We start from the raw sequence: 20,731 nt of genomic DNA, 5'->3' as shown, positions 1-20,731 counted from the left end.
ACCCAGGGGGGAAGGGCGAGATCGAATTTGAAACAAGCGCGCCGCTCGCCGGAGCACGTACACGTCGAAATAACGTCGACCGCCGCCATTTGCATTTCAATCGGCCGTCTATCGTCCTTCGTCGTCCCGACGCAATCGCCTTGCGGCACGGCCGGCGTCCCGACGCATTCGCTGCGCCCGCCGGCTATTTGCCGCGCAAGAAATTAACCCTTTTACGTCCAGCTTTTTATATTCCCATACGAATATCGCATTGATCAACTTTTCACGGTCCGAGTGTAAATTCAACGAGATCCCTTTATTCATCAGTCTGCGCTGGCGAAATTATACATGCATATACCCGTTGTGATAAAATAATGTATCGTCTTTTTCAGAGATGGTTCGATATTCCTTCAAGTGACAATTTCTCAACCCTCTTGCTCGTTAAATGCAACGAAATACTTCTTGTTTATTTATTTTGCGCCTTATGTGATCATAATGTCGTCAAATAGGTCGTCTAAAAACCATGTATTTACGTAGAGATTCTAAAAAGGAACAAGAACACCTCGTCGCAGTCTATCTTCCTTTGCCCCTCTCGCAAGAAGGGATGAAATATTTGCACTATTTCCAAAAAACACGCAACAACTCTGCAGTCTTTCCTCAGATTTCGCGTGACGTTTCACTTATCAACACGAACCAGCCAGCATTCGCGAAATGCTAAAGCTCAAACGATTATTGCCGATATTTCCCGAGGATATATTAAAGAAAGCGTTTCAGGCAAAAGGCGGCAGCGAACGCGTGGAAAACGAGGGAGCGGGAGAGAAGGAAGAGGAAGAGGAGGAGGAAGAAGAAGTGATGCTGAAGGGGGTGGTGGAGGAAGGGAAGGAGGGGGGGACAAAGAGGACAGACGGGGAGAAATTTAATATTCGCGATATTATGCATCGCGGTTTTCGATTGGCGGAGTCTCGCGAGAGAATCGCGGACGCTTATCGATCCGCGAATTCGTTCTTACGTCTCTCGACGCTCCGCGGTACAACTGAGCTTTTGTGGCAAGTTCGAAAGCTCTGACGGCTGTACGGATTGGTTATTAAAGGCGAAAGACGATGCACCTGCCTCTGCTGCGCCCGTTGCCCAACTTAAGCTGTCCGTTGCAGTTGCGTAATAGTTCCGCAGGGCGAAATAGACCGCGACCGTTGGGATGCGAGTTACACGGGAATGATAAAATTATATTATAATAAGAGACAATTGTTCCCTACCGTCACAGGCATACGTGCGTGTAAAAGTGTAAGAATATATTAATTAGTAAAAATGCTATAAATTTACAAAAATACCAAATACTATAAATACTAAATACTAATTAAAATATCAAAAATTCTAAAATACATAAATACCATAAGCTAAATAGTAAAAGTTACAATACTAAATACCAAATACCAAATATTAAATACTCAATACCAAATATTAAATATACTAAACATTGAAAATGGTATGAAATTACAAAGAAATGAAACAATTTAATAGACTCCTTATTTTCACGAGACGTACCGTGGAATAATGATTTTAATAAAAAGAAAACTAATTGGAAAATACGCATAATAAATGTTGTTCTCGTATCAGTCTATCAGTGTCTTCAATTGATTTCGTTCTACACTATACCCAAGGTGTTAGAGTCGATCGTTGCGGCCCTCCGTCTGCCAGGACTTCTGGGGATTCCCTCAGCGCGATGGAAGCGGGTCAGTCGGGCGCATTCGAGCGGATCGCGACGGTCGAACGACGACGTCCGGGGCATTGCGATTCAATATCGTTATCTCCGTAGCTTTCACAGAGCGAGGAACACGTATCTGCGTCGTACGTGTTCCGCGCTTAGCTCTCTCGACGTGAGATACACGACCTCGTTCCCCGTTCCCCCGGCTTTGCTCCCTCACTTGCCGCGGGATTCCCGTCTTCCTTTTCTCACCCGGGACGCTCGGCGACGCGACACGTTTCGTTGATCTACCGCACTGTTCAGAAGTGACTTTCAATCGTTACGTTTTGATGAAGGAATGCACTGAAGGACTATGCTAGGGTGAAGTTTCGCACAGTAGATAGAAAAAAATTCACATAGTAGTGGATAATTGTCCTCTAAAATTATCGTGACTTTCATGCAGTTCCAAAGCTTGCAGCACATGTTTAGTAATTGAATTTCTTAGCAATGAAAATAATCAAAAATATCCCTCGAATAATTTCATACATTGTTTAGTGTCTTATACAGTTTTTCTGTTCCTCTCGTATGTCTTCAGACCCTATCTATTACTGTAGGTATGCGAGTGCGATCGTCGAGTTCAGGTTTTGCCAGTTTCTGTAAATGCCTAGCTCACGTCAACGTCAGCGCCGCAAGGCCAGCTTAAAGGTCTGTTTACGTAAGAACGGCGCTCGTGGAAGAGAAAAGCAGCGTTTCCTCTCTATCTCGCGCCTCGCTAGCGAAGCTAGCTCTTTCGGTCGGTGAGATGAATTCTGCGGTACGTGTTTAGCGTTGCACGTCAAAGCCAGTGCATTCCAGCATACAGGTGAGCTCAAAACACACGCAAGGACATGCATCACAATTTCCAAGACATTCAATTCTTTCATAACATGAAGTGCATAATTGTACTGTATACTTATATACTTGCAGATCTAAGAACTTTTTGGCAGATTCTTGAATTGTTTATCGTCATTTAAAAGTTTAAATTTTCAGTGAGCAAAAAAAGACTTACCTTTGTAGAATTAATTTTGTCAGTTAAAATATTTCTAAGTTTAATAGTTGAAACTGGTTGTTTATACAATCTATTTTAAACCCAACTTTAAACCAATTTTAAACGTTTTATTTTATGAAAAGTTTGTGAAAATATACAGGACATTGGGGCGTTTTTGTTTTAATTAAAGGGTAATAGCGAGGGAAAGTCAAGAGATAAGGAAGTTCAATAATAACTAACGACAATTGCCCTTTTGTCAAAGGTATGTATACTTGATCCTTACATTTTTTCGACGCTTACAGTTGTCATATATATGTATATATATGCATTATATTGCTCTGGTATCTGGAACCACGCTTCACGCGGTTGGACCTTCACGTATATACAGCTCTCGCGCGCTTCTCGAGAGATCTAGATTAAAGTATTCGACATAAATTTTGGATTTACTTTCGGATTCCTGGATTCTTAGAATCGACGAGCGAACGAGTGCCGTTTATCTACAAAGCAGATTTCCCTACGATGATAGTGACGTCCAGTACCACTACTATATGATTATCTATGAGCTAGCATAAATCTTATAGAGTACAGATATATTATTGTGGCAACGTTCTCTAATTGGCACTAAGAATTCAAGATGAACGCGAGCGAATACTGTTGGTAAAAAGTATTATAGTAATACCATGTGTTCTACCATACTGTGCGTCACACTATTCTATATAACGTAAATTACACATGTAACCTGTAACCTGCTACACATCTCGATATCCTTTATTTTCGGAAACACTTCCGAATGCATGATAAAAGGAATATAAGTCAAAGTTAAGCTCATATTTAACATACGCTTTTATGAAAATGAATGAAAACAAATAAAAATAATAAATTTTATGAAAATAAATGAAAACAAAATGAATATTGGGTAGATGTTGAGTTGACTTATCGATAATTGTGTTAAATCGACAATTTGACATTGTCATGTCATAAATGTCACTGAAAAGGTCAGTTAATCTATATCAAAATTATTAATCTATATCAAGAGAAAATTTAGAAATTGATTATTTATTCATGTAAAAACACAATTGATCAGGAACGTCAACTTATCGTCAAATAAATTCATTTACTGAGAAACCTATATACATTATTCATAATTCATATTGCGGTCAAACTGAAAAACGTTGACCATTTCATTTGACTTTAACCTATCATTGTCGAATTTTTGATTTACATTCTTCTTATCGGGCACCCTACACTTCTTTGCAGGTATCTTATCTACATGGAAGACGAACGTAGCTTAGGGTGAGTCAGTATGCCGTGTCTGAAACGAGCGATAAGCACGGCTGCGGTGACTTCCGCGTTAAGCTCGCTTAACGGGAGGTGTAATTAATTAGAGGACGAAGTTCACTGTCCTTTAGAGCTGACTCTACCGCGAGTGATGCCGCCGGCGCTCTCTTAATACTAATCACCTACCCTAACTTTTGCCAGCGTGCTCCGAGACGGTCTTATGGCAATTAATTGGCTGACGGGAGACGACACAGAGATGATCGAGACCAAGCAACTTCGTGCGGAAAGAGTACAGTGCCGCCGAGTTCTACAGACTGCTCCAGAAAGAGCCTAACTTTGTTGTTTCATCAACTCCCCGCGCGGAGCAAACTTATCTCTCTTCTGAGAAAAAATTTCGAAATTGCTCTCTCGCAGAATAAACTAATAATGCGAATTGATATGATTTGCCAATGATTTCTTGACTTTTGTCTATTTCGGAATGGATCAGCTATATGTGAAGAAACATCCGAATTATTTCGTACATTGTCTCAAACTTATATTAATGCATAAAGAATTAAGTATTTTAGGATTGAAATCGCGCAAAGAAATCGCACAAGAATTTTACTTATTTTATAAGTGCGAAATAGCAAAATTCTATTTTTAGAAACGATAAAATTTGTGTTTCTTATGTCAGAAACAACAAAGTTGGTTTACTCGTACAATATTTTCTGTACAACGTTTTCATCGAAATCCCTTTATCCAAATTTTTCAAAATTAAATAAAGAAAACGATATTACAATCTGTTTTCTTAAAAAAGTATGGAGCCGAATAAATATTACTACAGTATTATTACACATTAATGTTACAAGGTTTCAATTCCATGAATTGATACGGCACATGCAATGTACTGTTGTTGTGTTCTACGAGAAGATGGCCTCGCCTAGGTGACGCGCCTACAACTAAAACTGTTTCTCCTTTCAAAAGGACCACCTCGCCTTCGCCTTCTTCTGAAAAAAATATTTATTATATCATATTAAGAGAAAATTATTAACAATTGTACAATACAAAATATCATAAAATAAAAATCCAAAGAAAGCTGGATAAACGAGAATATTAATAATAAGATTTTATTTTGATCGTATTAATGCATCGATTTTTAGTAAGAAGATGTATAAACTTCAATAATCTTTCCTCTATGTGTGCATGATGTTTTTTCATTAACGTTATTATATGCCGGAAAAACACTTTATTTTATATGACATTTTCTACCTGGGAAAGGCATTTTCATAATTCTGGTTTGTGGGTAACCAAGCTTTGTGTTTCCGGTCACGGTATAAGATCTGCTAGGAGGAACAGGTGGCGGCCGCTCCTACACGATAGAAGACGGATTACATTTGGAAATTCTAAAGTCTAAATTTCAAAATTTTTGTTTTAAATATTACTGTGACAAAATTAACGTTATTACCATTCTATCAAAATTATATTAAAGTTATTCTATTAAAATTATACTAAAGTATTTTAAAATACTAATCTATTAAAATATCTTGTTTAAAATATTTCGTTCTTTTGTAACATATTTTAGATTCATAAATATGAATCTAATGAGATCTAAACTAATGAGATTAAACAATCACCACAAACTCCATAAAAACGATTTTAATTTAGGGTTTTTCAATATATTTTCTATTACTTTTTTCAAATTTCATAACTTTACTTTTGATCGGAGGATAGTATTCAGGTACTAACCAGGTCGAGTCCAAAAAGAGAACAGGTCTGCTGAATCATTTTTTGGTCTGCGCATTTCTCCGAAGGATCGGGAGGTGGTGTGCCAGCGATTGGCTGTGGTCTTGGACGAGTGCTAGTTCCGGTTACCGTGCCGGCAGCGACATTTCTCTGAACGGTTCCGGTGTTGCCGGTAGTTGGTTGTTGAGGTTTCTTTTGACCAATGCCGGAAGTCACTCCTAGAGTCGTCCTTCTCAAAGGCCATCCTCTCCGCACTCGCCAACCTCTCCACGTAGCCTGCAAATAACATTGAAACAAATTTTGTTTTGAAACTGTTTGCCCCACTTCGCTCTAAATACAAAAACTAATGCTGTCAATATATACCGTGTATTTTTATACCTAAAAGTATTTTTATACCTAAAAGTACCAGATATTTATCTGATACTCAAAATCGGGTTTTACTTCTCTTTTATTTTTTTAAGTTATGTCATTTACAATAATCGATTTACACTAATTGTATTCGAGAACTAAAATAATTTAAAGATAATTTCAAATTATATTTACGATGGTATCATAGAAAAAAATTATAAGAAAGAGAAGCAGATTAATAAAAAGGTAGATATGCTTACCTGTATAATTATGGCGGCTTTTCTTCGTGTCTCCGCCCGTAGATTTTCGAGCTGCTGCCTGATACCTTCGCTGAGGAAAATGTGACGCTTACCGAGGGCCCAGCTAGTGCTGGCACCGAATTTGCTCTTCAGCTGCTGCGCGTTCTGCAAAATCAATTTCGTGTCCTCGACAGCCTGTTCCTCAGCGCGGCGCAGCTGCTTGAAGGGCGCGATTAGCCTATACCTCGCGTTGAAGGCTTTAAATCGCATCCTGTGCGGGTATCCTGCGTGAGTTGCCATAAATATTACCTCCAAGATTTTATCGCAACTAAACGTTGCATGCACATTCTTATAATCGTCCTACGTGTTTTCTCCCATCAACAAGAATTCACTCATCATACGAAGGTTTTCCACAATCACTGCATAAATTGCCTAATAAAATAGTATAATATAATAAGTGTCGAAAGAATTATTTTACCTCCCGCCATGAGATTCACCGTCTCCAAGACCTGCAGCGAGCGTATCTGGCGCATTGTAACCCCTCTGTCAAGGTGCATCGGTGTTTCGGTGCCATTGCTTCTGATACATCGAACAAAGTGCGGTCTAGCGTGGACCAAAGTCCTCAGGAGATTATCTAATCTCGTGTGAAAATCTTGCGTCAACGTCGATATCGGCACGTCCCCGTTTGTACTGCAGGGAGAACAGGTTTTATTTCATCTTCCCTTGCACTTTGTTTAGATTTTATAATCGAATTAATATCAATCAATTATTAATCAAAGCGCTTGCATTATTTGAGTAGTCGTTACAGTAAAGCAACTGTAATAAAGCAACCTGTTTCAACTATTATCTGACAGAATTTGAAGACCTCAGAGAATTTAACAAACATGTTGAAGTAATTTTTATTAGGATTTATTGTGTTAGAATTAGAGTGCTCTTTTTGATTAATATTAAACTGTGTTGGTCGCTTACAGATCGGTGTGCGAAGTTGGTGATATCCGAAAACTGACGCCCCTCGGGACAGTGTCACTCGCATATAACGCTTTCAGCTCACTACCAAACAAATGTGTTGCAAAGCCGAAACTGCAAGCGTGTTTGTAAAAGACCGCCACTAAATCGTCGGGGACAACATCCTTATTTGTGTCTGCAAGAATTATTTAATTTAATTAATTTCAGAAAAGATTTAATCCGATTATGTAATTATTACAGTTAATTATATAATATTAATACGTTACGTCAATAAATAAACGAAATTATTCGTGCACATACTCTGATAATATTTTTGGATTACGAAACTTCACGAAAGATGTCTTACATACCCAGGAAGTCCGAAGCGTCGTAAGTGACTCTTCCTGCGAAGTGCTGAATGCCGAAGGATCTGCAGTCGACTGTTCTTGGCTCGAACAGCCGGGGATTCTGCTTGTGCTGCACCTTTACTTTGGCGACATAACTCTCGGCGGTCCCGTGTATAGAACCTTCCACATCTAACATACTTAACAACCCGGTGCGCTGTAAATCAGAAACACACAACAAAGCTATTAACGCGTCTTTCAAACTATAAAACAACCTAATAAACGAACTGAAAGAGGTGATTTTTTCTTTACATTCACAGTCTGAGAAAACTTGAAATTTTTTTATTCATCACACCACAATTATATTTCTTAATTTCAAACAACATAACTTACAAAATTTGTACTAAAATATATCTCATTATAAATATTTAAATGTTTAATTGAGAACAAACATGATTTGCTGTATCGCAGTTATTGTTTGAATAGCTTCGTCTTCGATATAAGGGACTCACCAAAGAAGAAATGAGATCAATGCATGGCACGTTGTCGACGTAGTCAACTTCGACGTCGCACGGGATACCTTCGTCACGGCAACTCTCGATGGAGCTTTTGAATATGTGAGTATTATAGAAGTGCTGCATCGTCTCCGCACAGAGATTGATGCAGAGGTGCTCCAGCTGGCTCGGTTTAGGGTCCTCGAATCCAAACATGTCCAGGATGCCGATGAAACCGTCCGTGGCATGTCGCACGGCGTTATTCAATGCGGTCATACTCCTAGATCCTGTTCCTCCTACAATTCCCGAAAATTCCTTGCCTTTTATCCCCTTCACTACTTTAAAGAATGAGAAGTATGTGTTGCGTTTATACGAAGCGATGCATGATTATTTTGAAAAAAGAAAAGTTACCGTATTCAACGAATTCAAGTTTCTTAAAACGATTTTCTTGAAAAATTGAGTTGCTTTGAATTAATTATTAGATTAAATGAAGTGTAATGATAATTGTTCTGATCTTATTTAATAATTTAGTGTAAAGAGACAGCGTAATAAAGGCTCACCCGCTGAACTACCAATGGTAGAGGCGTGTTGGCTAGTAACTTCCGCTTGATTATGGACAGATTCGTTGGAATCCGACGAGAGAGTGCCGAGAGTGGAGCCGAGTCTCTTCAAGCTGTTAGCTCGTCTCACTATCGTGGCTACGGTACGGCAATAGAGTGCTTTTGCCAGCGAATCCCTGGTCATGTTAGACTGCGTAAACAAACACTTTTCAACATGTTTTCAATATTATATGATAACTCGATAACATAGTGGCGAGCAATCTTTTATCACGGTCTAATTCAAACTGATAGAAATATATAACTTAGCTTTTGTAAAACAAGTTCTTGGAAAAAAATTAAGAGTTAAATTTTTAGAATAAAACTTGGAATATTCTGAAGTTATAACATTTTATTGTAAAACTTAAGAGGCAAAGAATCTCTGAAAAAATTAGCAAGTAAAAACTCGATAAATGTAATGCTCTTCTCAAATTAATGATCTTCTCAATCCTTAAAATTTCAGAATTAAAACATAGTAATTGAAACATTTAAATACCTGAATGAATAGAGAATTTAATCCTATGAACAGCGTAGGATTAATAATAAATATAAACAAAAGAAGTATTTATCTACAAATCTGGAGCGTTCAAAGTCTTACAATGTAACGGATCCAAGTCCCAAGGGATAATGTCCCAAGAGTTAATATCTATGATGTTTTAAGAATTTAAAGATCAAAGAGTTCTCAATTCAGATAACATAGGAAATTGCTCATCACTATTCCGTCTCATCAGTAAAGTCTGATACCATGTTGGCGTCGCAGACAGATTTAACAAGTTGACCACGTGCGTTGTGAGTCCTCGAAGTGAGTCCTCGTAACAAAGCTGGCGGAGGAACTCCCAGGAGTGCAGCTACGGAGGATAACTCGTTCTCACCAATCACACCCACTTCCACGCCTGGGCCGTCTGTGAAACCGACGTTCCCGAGGATGAGTACCGCCGCCAGCACCCTTACGACGTCCAAAAACGGAATTCCGAGAACGCCTGCGGAAAGATGAAGGGTAGAGAGGATCAAGGATCACTAAATTAGTTTGGAAATGTGATGAAAATTAATGTTTTTTGTAAAAAAGCTGTAGTTAAATATTATATTACGAAAAAATTCTCAACACATATCGATCCATTAGATTAGGAAAAATTTGTTTTTTTATTAGTCGTATATCTATCCTAATAAAATTTGTATACTATCCTAATTAATTAAACATATCTGGGATTTTATCTTTTATTATTAAGTAGTATATATACTAATCATATTACTCGAGTAGCCGACTAGTTTGTACAATAATCAGACACTCGGGTGTTCAAGAATTATCCAAAAGACTTGCGTATTCGAGTGGTATGAAAATACTCGGATATTGATTAATTGAAATTGAGAAAGAGAAAATTTTATATTTTTATTTCCTTAAAAACATTCCAGGGAGTACAACACATACCTAAACAAGCTTTCCAAGCCTGAAACCGAATAGCATCCTCAGTTTCGTCCTGCCGCGTATCGCCATGCTGGAGATACCTCAAATTTTTGAGATTGTATCCCTCTAGATTCAATTTAACTATAAAGGTAAGTGATAAAATTTAAGATTAATTCATTAATAATAAATCGTTATTATTTTTGTCACATTAATTGTCACAACGACGGTATCAGTTTCAAGCGAATACTCCTTACCTCGCTCATCGTGAGATAATCCAGCTAACATCTGATAAAATATGTGATAGTTTTTTTCGTCTGACAATGGTCTAATCACTCTCGTTTGGTCTAAGAAGTAACAATGAATTTTCGTCCTGTACAAAGCACCATCCGTCACTTGAACTTCGATGAAGTGACCCTGAAAATGATTATTTTGATATTGATACTTTTATTTAATACCATGTGTGTCGTCGCTTTAACTATTATATGTACTACACTATAATACTTTTCATATTATTATGTATATACTTGTAATATTTTTAATTCCATTAGACACAGCTGCAGAAAGAGTTTATCATAGATCGCATATAAATTCTCACTCCTCTACTCATCTTTCTCCCTTTCATCCTCCTACTATCTCTATCTCATGCATTTTGAAGCGGAGCACTTACTATCCTTGAGCTCTCGGAGTTCGTGGCGGTTTTCGCTGAGCCCAAGGATCTGAGAACCGTGAAGGCTGCCGCTAGATGTTTGAAAGCGTCCGTTTCCGGTCCGCCGCCGGCGACGTCGAAGAGTTGCCTAAGTAACAGCATTGAAGCGTACGTTTTTCCGGAACCGCTTGTCCCTGTAGAAGAAGTTTCAGAAATCTGCATTCCTGAAGAGCGGAAGAGGAGAAAGAGTCCGTTGGGAATCTTACCGGAAAGGATGATTGCTTGCGGATATCCGGTCTCCGATTGCTGCCTCACAGCTTCCTGAACGACCTTGTTCAGCTGGGGTGTCAATGGCACTGTCCTGGTGCTCGTTAAGGTCAATGGATTCCCAACGTCCGTGTATGGATTTACGCAAACCAGTATGGGACCTACATTCGTCTGTGACAATATTTTGTTTGTGAATAGATCAATTTACTAGTAAATATTTCTTGCGACATTCTGATTATTATTATTATTATTATAATTATCGTTAATAATATATAAATTTTAAGTTAATAGTTTTTTTTAACAATATTGAAAGTTCTTTCCAAAATATTGAACTAATTTCCTCTTAATAATTTGCTGCGCAAATTAATATTTTTAATTTGATTTGTATCTTCTAGATTTTATCCACTATATTGCAATGAAATTTTCTTTTCGTTAGTATCTCTGCTCTTGTTCCATTTAATTATACAACATTCCAATTTATGGCTCGGACTTCGTTGATATTAGAATGCCACAGAAGAAAGCAAGATAGGCTAACATAAAGGGGGATAAAAGCAGCCTAAAGTGTGGAAGAGATTGGTGGGAACGAAGGAAGGGAGTAGAACCAGTCTTTGGCGGGCTCTGTAGGACCTACAGGTGGAGGAAAGACGGTGGTTGGAATTTGCGTGTGCGAGCTGTAAACAGATCACGCACCTGCATGCATGCCGACATAATGAGAGCGTCATCGAGGACGAAGGGGACTATCTCCTGTGTGTGCTACGTTTTCACAAGTAAATAATTATGCCTACCATTAAGCTGTGAAGTGTGAACGGTCGCTTAACACGAGGAAATTGCGCAAAAATCGGCGGCAAAGACTCCGGATAATGAGATAAGTCTTCAGATAATGAGTCTTCGAGTCCCATACATATAACGTCGCAATTTTCTCATTCTGAGATCTAGATATGCAGTCGATAATTATTTAATAATAATTTGATGAATAGTCGCATTGGCATAAATTTAGAAACGTTGTTCAGCCTACACCAGCTGCTTGGGGAAATTCGCAATCTCCGAATAATTTGTAATTCATAGGCCGAATCTTCCGTTAATTGGAAGTCGATCGATGAATTTTGCAAGTTCTAATCAAATGTCGAAGTTCAAGTCTGATGGATTGCGTAATAAACTTGCGTAAGTATATGATCAGCTTGCTTCTTGCGGTCGAAAGGAGATATCCAATCAACCGCAACCGGCGAAGAAAAAGGTCCTCGCTTGCCTGAAGTACCTAAAACACGGAGAAATCAGGAGTTTCTCAATAGGCCGTCCAAACGAGGAACCGTCGCAAAAGAACTGATCGCTTCGTATAAAAAGTCGATAGCCTATCGCGAAGAGCTGCCCATCCTGACGAACGACAGATAACGATAGACGTGACAAGCCACTGTGACGAACACGAGGGTCCATTTGCAATTAGAGGAGTTCAGGCTTCAAACGAGCAGCTTAAATTAGCAGAGTGCCGTTAATGAGTTGATATGTCACTGCAATTTCACGCTTGTTTATTTAATTTTCAATTATGTGAGCTTTGATAACTCTTCGAGCTTTTATCCATCTCTAAGCACTCTTTTCATTTGAAAACGATCAGAATTAAAGACTTCGACATGAAGGTAATAGTAATATTGTCATTAAGAAGAAATGTGGTTGACGTTTCAGGCGCGTTGAAACTGGTGTTGTTCTGATTAACCATACATAGCGTATGATAGGAAATGTATGAAAATTAAAGTCGGCATGTGACCGGCCACACTGTTGGAATGCGAGCGTGCCACCTGTGCGTGGGTTTCCTGTGGCAGGGTGGCACGCACGAACCGGCCGAGAGACAGGGTGAATTCTTAATGGCGGCGTATCGGGCGCGCTGTACTGTGTGTTTGCGTTATTGCGGGCACCAATACCAACACCAACGGTGTGCCGCACCGTACACTTCTGAATGCGACTCGAAGCCGCCTCTTTGCATTCCGCTCCAGCACAGTCGCGTTACTCGTGCATGGCTGCACGCGTGTATGTGTGCATGCACGCGACTTATGAACGTTAGGTTCCCGGGACGCTTGCACCTTGGGATCCTAAGATTGGAGGATGGGAAACCGTGACTTTTGCGATCACAAGCGGGCTTCGTGGTCTTTCGCACGTAGACCCATATTTCTCGCAATATATCTAGCATTAAATGACTACCTGATTCACTGAACGCGATTTTCGTGTCGTGAATCCAAATGTCCGACGCTTCTGAGGGATAAAGCGCCTCTTAGGGTCCGGCGCTTTCAAGGATCTCTATGTAGCGATGCTATGATGCTTTAATTTCGAGATTTTTGTGCTTTGGCAACTTTGGGACATTTATCTATTTTAGAGCATTAGTCTCTTACATGGTACTGTTTGGCGCAGAAGCGAGCTTGAAGGCACTTGAGCACCGCGTCTTCTGTGAGAGGTCCGGGTAGATGAATGAGGTCGTCCAAGGCCGTGGAGGTCGCAGGGCCGGAGGAAGGTGCGGTGGCTTTCGGGAGGCATCTGTGTTGGCCTTGATTGCTTTTCGCGTTCTTCACGTCGGCGATGATGCTGGAAATCGGCGGCGATCGGAGGCAACCTAACGCCGTCACGCACGATACTATCCCATCGTCAGGTACTCCGTTGTGCCGTTTCGAAGGATCTAGATCTGAACACGTCGGGTAATCTAGACAACAGTGTTGACTGCTTCACGATAAATTGTTATCTGTCTTGTAAAATGCACGAAATATCTTATTTAAATTTCATCCCAATATGCAGAAAACAAGTAGATAACATTTCTATATGCTACTCCATCATATTAAGCGGTAGAGGTGAATGTTTGAATATGTTATGAACATTAACCAGTCGCATATTTGATCAATGAATGTTATGAATATTTGATCAATGAATATCGAATTATAACAGGATATCACATCATTATCTTTAGAAGCCTGAAAGATCCTGTTAGATAGCCCAAGATATCGTATAATGAAATTCTAAATAGTGTTGATATCCACTTGAACCCGAAATATTCTCAGGTACTCGAATATTGCTCGGATATCGTAGTTTTTTGGATATTTCTCAGGTATCCAGATACCTAATTATTTGCAAATTACTTAGGTACTCGAAATACTCTGATTAATGTAGATAGTACCTGAGAAAAATATAAGAAGGCAAAGTTGCTGCGAAAATCAATAGTAGATAGCAGGTTACTCGGGTGGTGCTTAGGACTTTGGATTTCGAATACCCAGGCTTTCGGGCAGGTAGTCGAGTACCCGGGCAATGCTCGCGCATTTGAATACCGGATACATATTATTAATACTTAAAACATAGAAATTGATCAGTTTAAAATAGCAGCAGTAATTCTGGAATACCAGGCTGTGTAACGGACAGAGATTCCTGTGCACTAACCAGATATTAAATTATTTGTTGCGGTCGAGTTGTGACCGAGCGTATTTGCGCCGGCGTGATTGACGTGCGGATGAACAATTGCGGAAGCTGTTAGCGTGTGACCCGCGGGATGACCGATCCCATGAGATACACCGCCACTGGGAGGCAGGGTGGTCCTCGGTGGTACGGCCGGTGCGGGCGAGGAGGGCGCGCCGCTTTTTTCCGGGCTCTTTGACAGGGGCCCGGAGGTACCGCTCGCCGGTCCTGATGCATTTGCCGGTTGGCTCACGTGCAGCCGGTTCCTTAGGGTCACCAGTTCCGTGCTGAGGCTCCGTAGGCGTTGCTGTAGGTGCACCGCTTCGTTCGATGAGGAAGCATCTGCAAGAATCAAGCAGGGATCTTCTTTGAAACGGGATGGTTGAGCTCGATAGGGTTGAACGTAACATTGTTATAGTTTGCGACGATTAGGCGTGCATTTTGAGACAATTACTTCATAATTTGGACACGGCGTAAAAGTGGAAAAGTTAAAAATAGCATAATATATAATAAAATTAATTAATTTTTTATATTAGGCGTTGGGCGTTTTAATGAATCCTTTTGTTCTCGAAAATGGGAAAAGTAAAATAAAAATAATGATACCTTTTTCATTTGATTCTATATTTGGCTAGATATATAAAAATTTAGATTTTAAAATCAAGATGTTTCTATTTATTTGGTATTCAATATCCTAATATATTGTCAAGTATCTTTTTCGGAAGATATCTCTCTTCCGATATAATCTCTTGTCCTTTCAGATATTTGGGCATTGCTCGATAATTAAGGAAAGGTCGTTCTGAAAGCCGCAGTGTAGGGTACGTGTAGAGCTCGCTGAACACGTTCTCCATTTGTGACACATTCTTTCTGGTTCAACGTGTTCTCGGCTTCATCTCTCATTATTCTTTTTATCCGTCGCGCTTGTACGCGTCTCTCGAGCGGCCGCGCGCAGCTCTTCGGGTACCGTTAATCTAAGATACAATGGCGGATAAGTCGAAATGAAGGAGGCTGCGTTCTCCATGGACCTCGAGATTTCTCTTCGTCGCCCGAGGGAAACCGAGCACTCCTGCAGTCGATTGTAGTCACGTACCACGCGACTGACCAGTGCGTTATGGTCGTTGGGTATGACCCCGCCGAGATACTGCCGACAGGTGTCTTCAGAGGTACTAACTTCTTCGAGGAGGACTTCTTTAAAGAGTATAAATCAAAATATCTATCATTTACAAAAGTTAAAAAATAATTAAAATCAAAATTAAAACAAAAAAGTAGCAAATACCCCCTTTAAAAAAGAGATTTTCGGATGCGTTACCTTATGTTTAATTGAACAATCTACCTTTAATTGAACTATTTTACATACACATCTCGAATAGAGCTGTAGCTCTCTGTCACTCAAAAACAAGATTCACCAGAACGTGAAGGGGAAAAAACGATCGTTAATATGATTTCCGATAACTGTACCAATTCTATGAGGCAATAGAACCATCTGTATAGATTGGCTCTATCAATTTTTTGACTTGCAAAGCTAACGGTATAACCATTTATCGATCTGCGAATCTAGCAATTTACTGATACCAGTGAATCTTGCAACAGCAATGATAGTGATTTCTACTATCTCTCTATACTCTGTTCACACACTAATCTACCAATTATTACTGAGAATAAATTAACCTAATAGTTCATACTTTTTATCACACATATAAAAAAATGATAGGTGAACTTGTTTTTTTTTATAATTTGGAGAATCGAGCTAGTTTGAGCTAATCAAAAAGATTATAATTCTTTTATAATTTCTTTAAATTTCAACTTCCATTAGCTAAAGTCCGCTATAGAGTTGACACTTCAACATTTTAAGTTAACGAAGTGCCAACTGAAAATGATTCCATCATACATCATGTCGTAAACATTACAATGGTCTCATTTTCTTTTCTGAGTATAAGTTGCCCATGGCATCTATACAGATCGGCGAGCCAGCGCGCCAGCAAGCCAAGGCCGATTATCAGCGATCTGAAATCGCGTTTCCACCTCATCAGCAATTCTCCATGGTCGATTCTGAGTGCGATCGAAAGTGTTCCTCCGGAGTGTCGCGCTCTTCCAGGACGTGTTTTTCTCCCTTTTTCGACCTGCTGCTGAACCCTCTCGGCCTGGTAATACACGATACCTGACGCTTGATTCGCACCGCGGAACTGGTCTCGTTGCTCGGTACAACTAACTTCCGGATACGAGATTAGTTACATAACCGGTTCTGGGTCGCGAAGTAAGTTGTTTAACGTGCGCGGCGCCTTATTTACGCCCTGCTCTTGCCAGAGAGTCGATTCAATATAGGATCGTTCCAGCATTCAGCATAGTCGCTGCGGGTTATAACTAGGCGGGACAGCGACATGCGTCGAGGGAAAAACATTCTGGCCGCATTCGTTGTATTTGAATAAATCTCGATAGTCCAAAAATTCACCCGAAAGTCATTCACCCGAAAGTCGGATAAAGTGACCTCAACTAACGGTTGTCAGTATCCAAGGACTCGGCTTACCCGAGTACTATCCGGATACCCGGAGTCTTTCGGGTATTTCCCGGACAGCCGAATACCGGTTATCATGGAAATTACTCGAGAGTCTCGTGACTAGCGTACATAGTACTTCGGAGAAACAAAAAGCAGAATCAGCTGATGCGAATCAGCTGCTGCGAAAAATCAATAACAGACGGTAGATGGGTGTGTCTGGGATAATTTCTACGAATTTGAGTATAGAGAGTGTTTGAAAAAAATACTCAGGTATAAAAATTATTCAGGTCTTACCGACAGTACTATTTTCAACGACATAGTGTTATTTTTGCAGGAAAGCGTCACGAAAATGTAAGGAAATAAAAACGTGATCTATACAAACGGAAGTTAGCATCTATTTTTCTATGCTCCAGTAATAAAGTCAAGACGTATTTTAAAACAATACTAATAAATTTGATTGACATGTGTATGAAAATAGTAGAAGTGTTAGAAACAGTAATAGCAACAGTAGCAATATAAGTAACAGCAATAACATTAATCAGAGTAACAACAATAATAACAGCGATAGAAATTAAACGACGAATAAGTAAATATCGGTCGACAAGAAGCGTCAGTGATGAATGTCTTCAAATTTTATTTTCTCGATTTTCTAGGTATCCTGTAATATAGCGGGCAGGTCCTACTACGTGGGAATTAAACTGCGCAGGTACCTTCGGGGGCTGAATGCTCCGTCGAAGAAAACAGGTTCTTTTTTGTCTTCTTCTCACCGCACGTCTACACTCCATTCGTTATAACTCCTTCGACTAATGTTTCTTCGGACTTACATTGTCGCTTTGACCTTCCCTTAGATATTACTCTCTCTTTCTTCCTAATTCTTGGCGGACTCACGGTTCTCCTTGAATCTATAAATGGTTGAAACTAGAGATCCCCAATTCCTCGAACCTATGAATTCTTGAATTCTAAAATATGCGAAGCTGTGATTCCGAGAATTAAATTGTTATTATCAAAATAGCCGCGTGCAATATTTTATGAATATAAATTATATGTGTTGTATAAAATTAAATTATATGAATGATGTAAATTTTGGTTTTGCAATTATTAACATGAATAATGTGTTTGTATGCGTGACTATTATAATCTAAATAAATTATTAAGCTATTATTATAAATCATTAATACGTTTAATATTATTAATTTTTACGCTATTAGTTTTGAAATGCACAGATTATTTTATATACGGAATCAAAAGTCGATTGGTCGGAATTCCTAGGAATTAGTTTCCACTTAATAATTACGAAAAATTAAACATATACACACGTACATTTCCACTGAAATTATAATCGATAATCCAAGGATTGATGTAAAAATTAACTCGTATTTTTTAACTTTAGATATTAAAAGTAAACAAGACTAATGAATGAATGAATGAGATAAAGGAGCTTAATAATCTCGACTGACCTGTAAGACCGGATCAGAATAACTAGCGCGTGACATCAAATATTGCTTGAAAAAAAGAAATTGTAGGAAAAGCAGAAAAAGCTTGAAAGAATGGGAAGTAGGATAAAGAGAAAAAAACGAGGGACGAATAGAGATTACCTTAAGTGCACCGTTATGGTTTGGCACAGGTAACCAGATAACGAAAGAGACGAATTAATCGCGGCAGGTACTCTGCATTCCTCCCTTGTGCGCGCAGATTACCAAATCGCGGCGAAATTAATGGCGACGCCCGCACGTATGTCGAAACTTAATTCGTAATTAGGCGCAGAAGCTTATCTTAACGCGTGATATATTTACGAATTTGGCTGGTCGGTATTTTCTCAAAAAAGAGATTCCAGCTCTTATTCTACCATTTCCGTAATGAAACTTTGTTCGAATTAAACGTAAAAATATATTTAGCACCATCTCTAGTCCGCTTTTCTCTATTATATTAAGAACAGCTTCGTGTGAAATGATCCTTGAAAATAAAATACTTGAATATCTTTTGTAACTTCGTGAAATTGATGTAGATATTGATGAAAAGTTAAAGAGAAATCTAGAACAATATTATGATTTATATAATAATGTAATAATTTTCCAAAAATTATAAAAAGCGACTTAGAAGTATTTATATATTTAGTAGTTTAGATATGTTGTGTTTCATGCCGTGATATATTTCCAGTAATTTATTGATTGAATAGAGATGCACAAAAGGCAAAAGATCCATGAACTTAAAACGCATCAAAATAAGTTGCATTCCTATGCACCGCTTTGTGAGATATCCATCGAAAAGCCAACATAAGCTGTCGAGAAGCGTGGACGGCGGACACTTGCATGATGTCTCCACAGGATGGACGGGAGCGACAGGATATATGAGATAAATAAGCGGCTGTCGGGTCCGTGTTGCCTTAATAAAATGGTAATTTCCCACGGTGCCAATTCGCCGTGGAACTTTGCAAGCGTAACGCCACTAACGAAGTGACAATAAGCGTAACGACCTCGCGTTATCAAAACAGGAACCTTCATCTAGGATAACAGCTAACCCATATAATCTCTGTATTGAACTTCGCGGTAACTTCTGTCATTTCATTAATTAATCAATCGCACACATATAATACAATTTAATTTTTTTATCTGTTCCTTACAGAAATACCGAAGAAGACGCATGCAATGAATGAATTAGAAAAATTAGTACATAAAAAACATATTTCACTTGGATATATTAAAAGAATGTGACCACATAAATTTCGTAAATTAGAAATTGAATAACTGGAAACGTTATTAGCATAAGAAGAAAATAGAAAAATGGAAAGAATATTCGAATATCCCGAGTACTTTGAATGTTTCCCGACACCCAGATGCTTAGTTATTTATAAATTACCTAGGTACGTGAGTAGAGCGATTAGACAGTGCTTTAGAAGAATAAAAAGCAAAATCAACTGAAATGAGCGAAGTTATCTGCTACGGAAAAATAAATAAAATTAATAAATAAAATTTTGGATTTCGAGTACTTAGTTATTCGAGTATTTAACACTCCAGTACATAAGTTGTATCCATGAATTTAACTTCCGGATAGATACATGTAGAAGGATGTAGAAGCTACCTGGTTTATACTGACAAGTAGTATTAGAAATCACTGTTTAGACATTTATAGAACTAAACCAGTCCTATCATCTTCGAGCTTGCGTGAACACACGTATATGTGCATCACGATACGACCTATGCGTGTGTGTGTGCACTATCTAACTTCGTGCTTCTCACGCACACGTGCGCTTGTAACACGTGGGATCGAGCGCTAAACTGGATGTACCACACGCACATGCATACGCCCGTACGGACACACATACACATTTAGGCCGTTGCCCCGTATACATCCCAGCGACAAAAGGCTTCTCTTTTCTTCATCACGATGGGGTCTAACAAAAGGTGTTTGTTTCTTAAGATCACGGGATTTTAACAACTTCTAAAATATTATAATTAATTCCTTGCCACGTCAAACGTAAAGTTATTTTTGCGCGACAAAAAAAATATTGTTTCCTTAAATAAACATTCAATTAATTAAATATTTCTAAGTTAAAAATTTCTAAGACTTAATAATTAATCCATTTCATTATTGTTTTACAAAATTTTATTGTTCTAAAAAATTATGAAAATAAGAAATAATGCAAACGCAGCAAAAATGCTAATTTTTAGATTGAGAAGCTAATGAAGTATTTGTGGAGTTATTTTAGTATTCCTTAATTTGCACATACGTGCATTTAATTAATTTTTAGTTAATCATTTCCTATTAGTTAATGATTTTCTGATTATTAATTTTAAATAATGATTTCCCGTTCATCACTTCTTCTTTCTAGCTAGATTGGGTTTCTAAGCA

At 38.7% G+C, this 20,731-nt stretch overlaps 1 protein-coding gene across 4 annotated transcripts in view; it reads right to left on the bottom strand.

Moving 5' to 3' along the window:
- Positions 1-2,938: 2,938 nt before the first annotated feature.
- The window catches only part of LOC116843294 (unconventional myosin-IXb), a 49,934-nt gene continuing 32,141 nt past the window's right edge, over positions 2,939-20,731 (bottom strand). For 2 of the 4 annotated variants that reach the window (XM_032813608.1, XM_032813611.1), the window contains 16 exons: positions 14,377-14,733; positions 13,347-13,633; positions 10,968-11,139; positions 10,723-10,895; positions 10,310-10,469; positions 10,080-10,196; positions 9,398-9,633; positions 8,618-8,807; positions 8,076-8,353; positions 7,591-7,780; positions 7,244-7,415; positions 6,753-6,964; positions 6,296-6,558; positions 5,691-5,963; positions 5,214-5,313; positions 4,794-4,951 (listed from right to left, as the gene is read on the bottom strand). In XM_032813608.1, coding sequence (XP_032669499.1) covers positions 4,794-4,951; positions 5,214-5,313; positions 5,691-5,963; positions 6,296-6,558; positions 6,753-6,964; positions 7,244-7,415; positions 7,591-7,780; positions 8,076-8,353; positions 8,618-8,807; positions 9,398-9,633; positions 10,080-10,196; positions 10,310-10,469; positions 10,723-10,895; positions 10,968-11,139; positions 13,347-13,633; positions 14,377-14,733 — 3,338 coding nt within the window. Of the gene's footprint in view, positions 4,952-5,213; positions 5,314-5,690; positions 5,964-6,295; positions 6,559-6,752; positions 6,965-7,243; positions 7,416-7,590; positions 7,781-8,075; positions 8,354-8,617; positions 8,808-9,397; positions 9,634-10,079; positions 10,197-10,309; positions 10,470-10,722; positions 10,896-10,967; positions 11,140-13,346; positions 13,634-14,376; positions 14,734-20,731 lie in introns of all 4 variants that reach the window. The other 2 variants (XM_032813610.1, XM_032813609.1) reach the window with 2 other exon arrangements.

The sequence above is a fragment of the Odontomachus brunneus genome, unplaced genomic scaffold (genome assembly GCF_010583005.1).
Source record: "Odontomachus brunneus isolate Ranch 3 - 2012 unplaced genomic scaffold, Obru_v1 Obru_scaffold_031, whole genome shotgun sequence".
In the NCBI taxonomy this organism is placed as follows: Eukaryota; Metazoa; Arthropoda; class Insecta; order Hymenoptera; family Formicidae; genus Odontomachus; species Odontomachus brunneus.
This window is presented reverse-complemented; position numbering and strand designations above follow the sequence as displayed.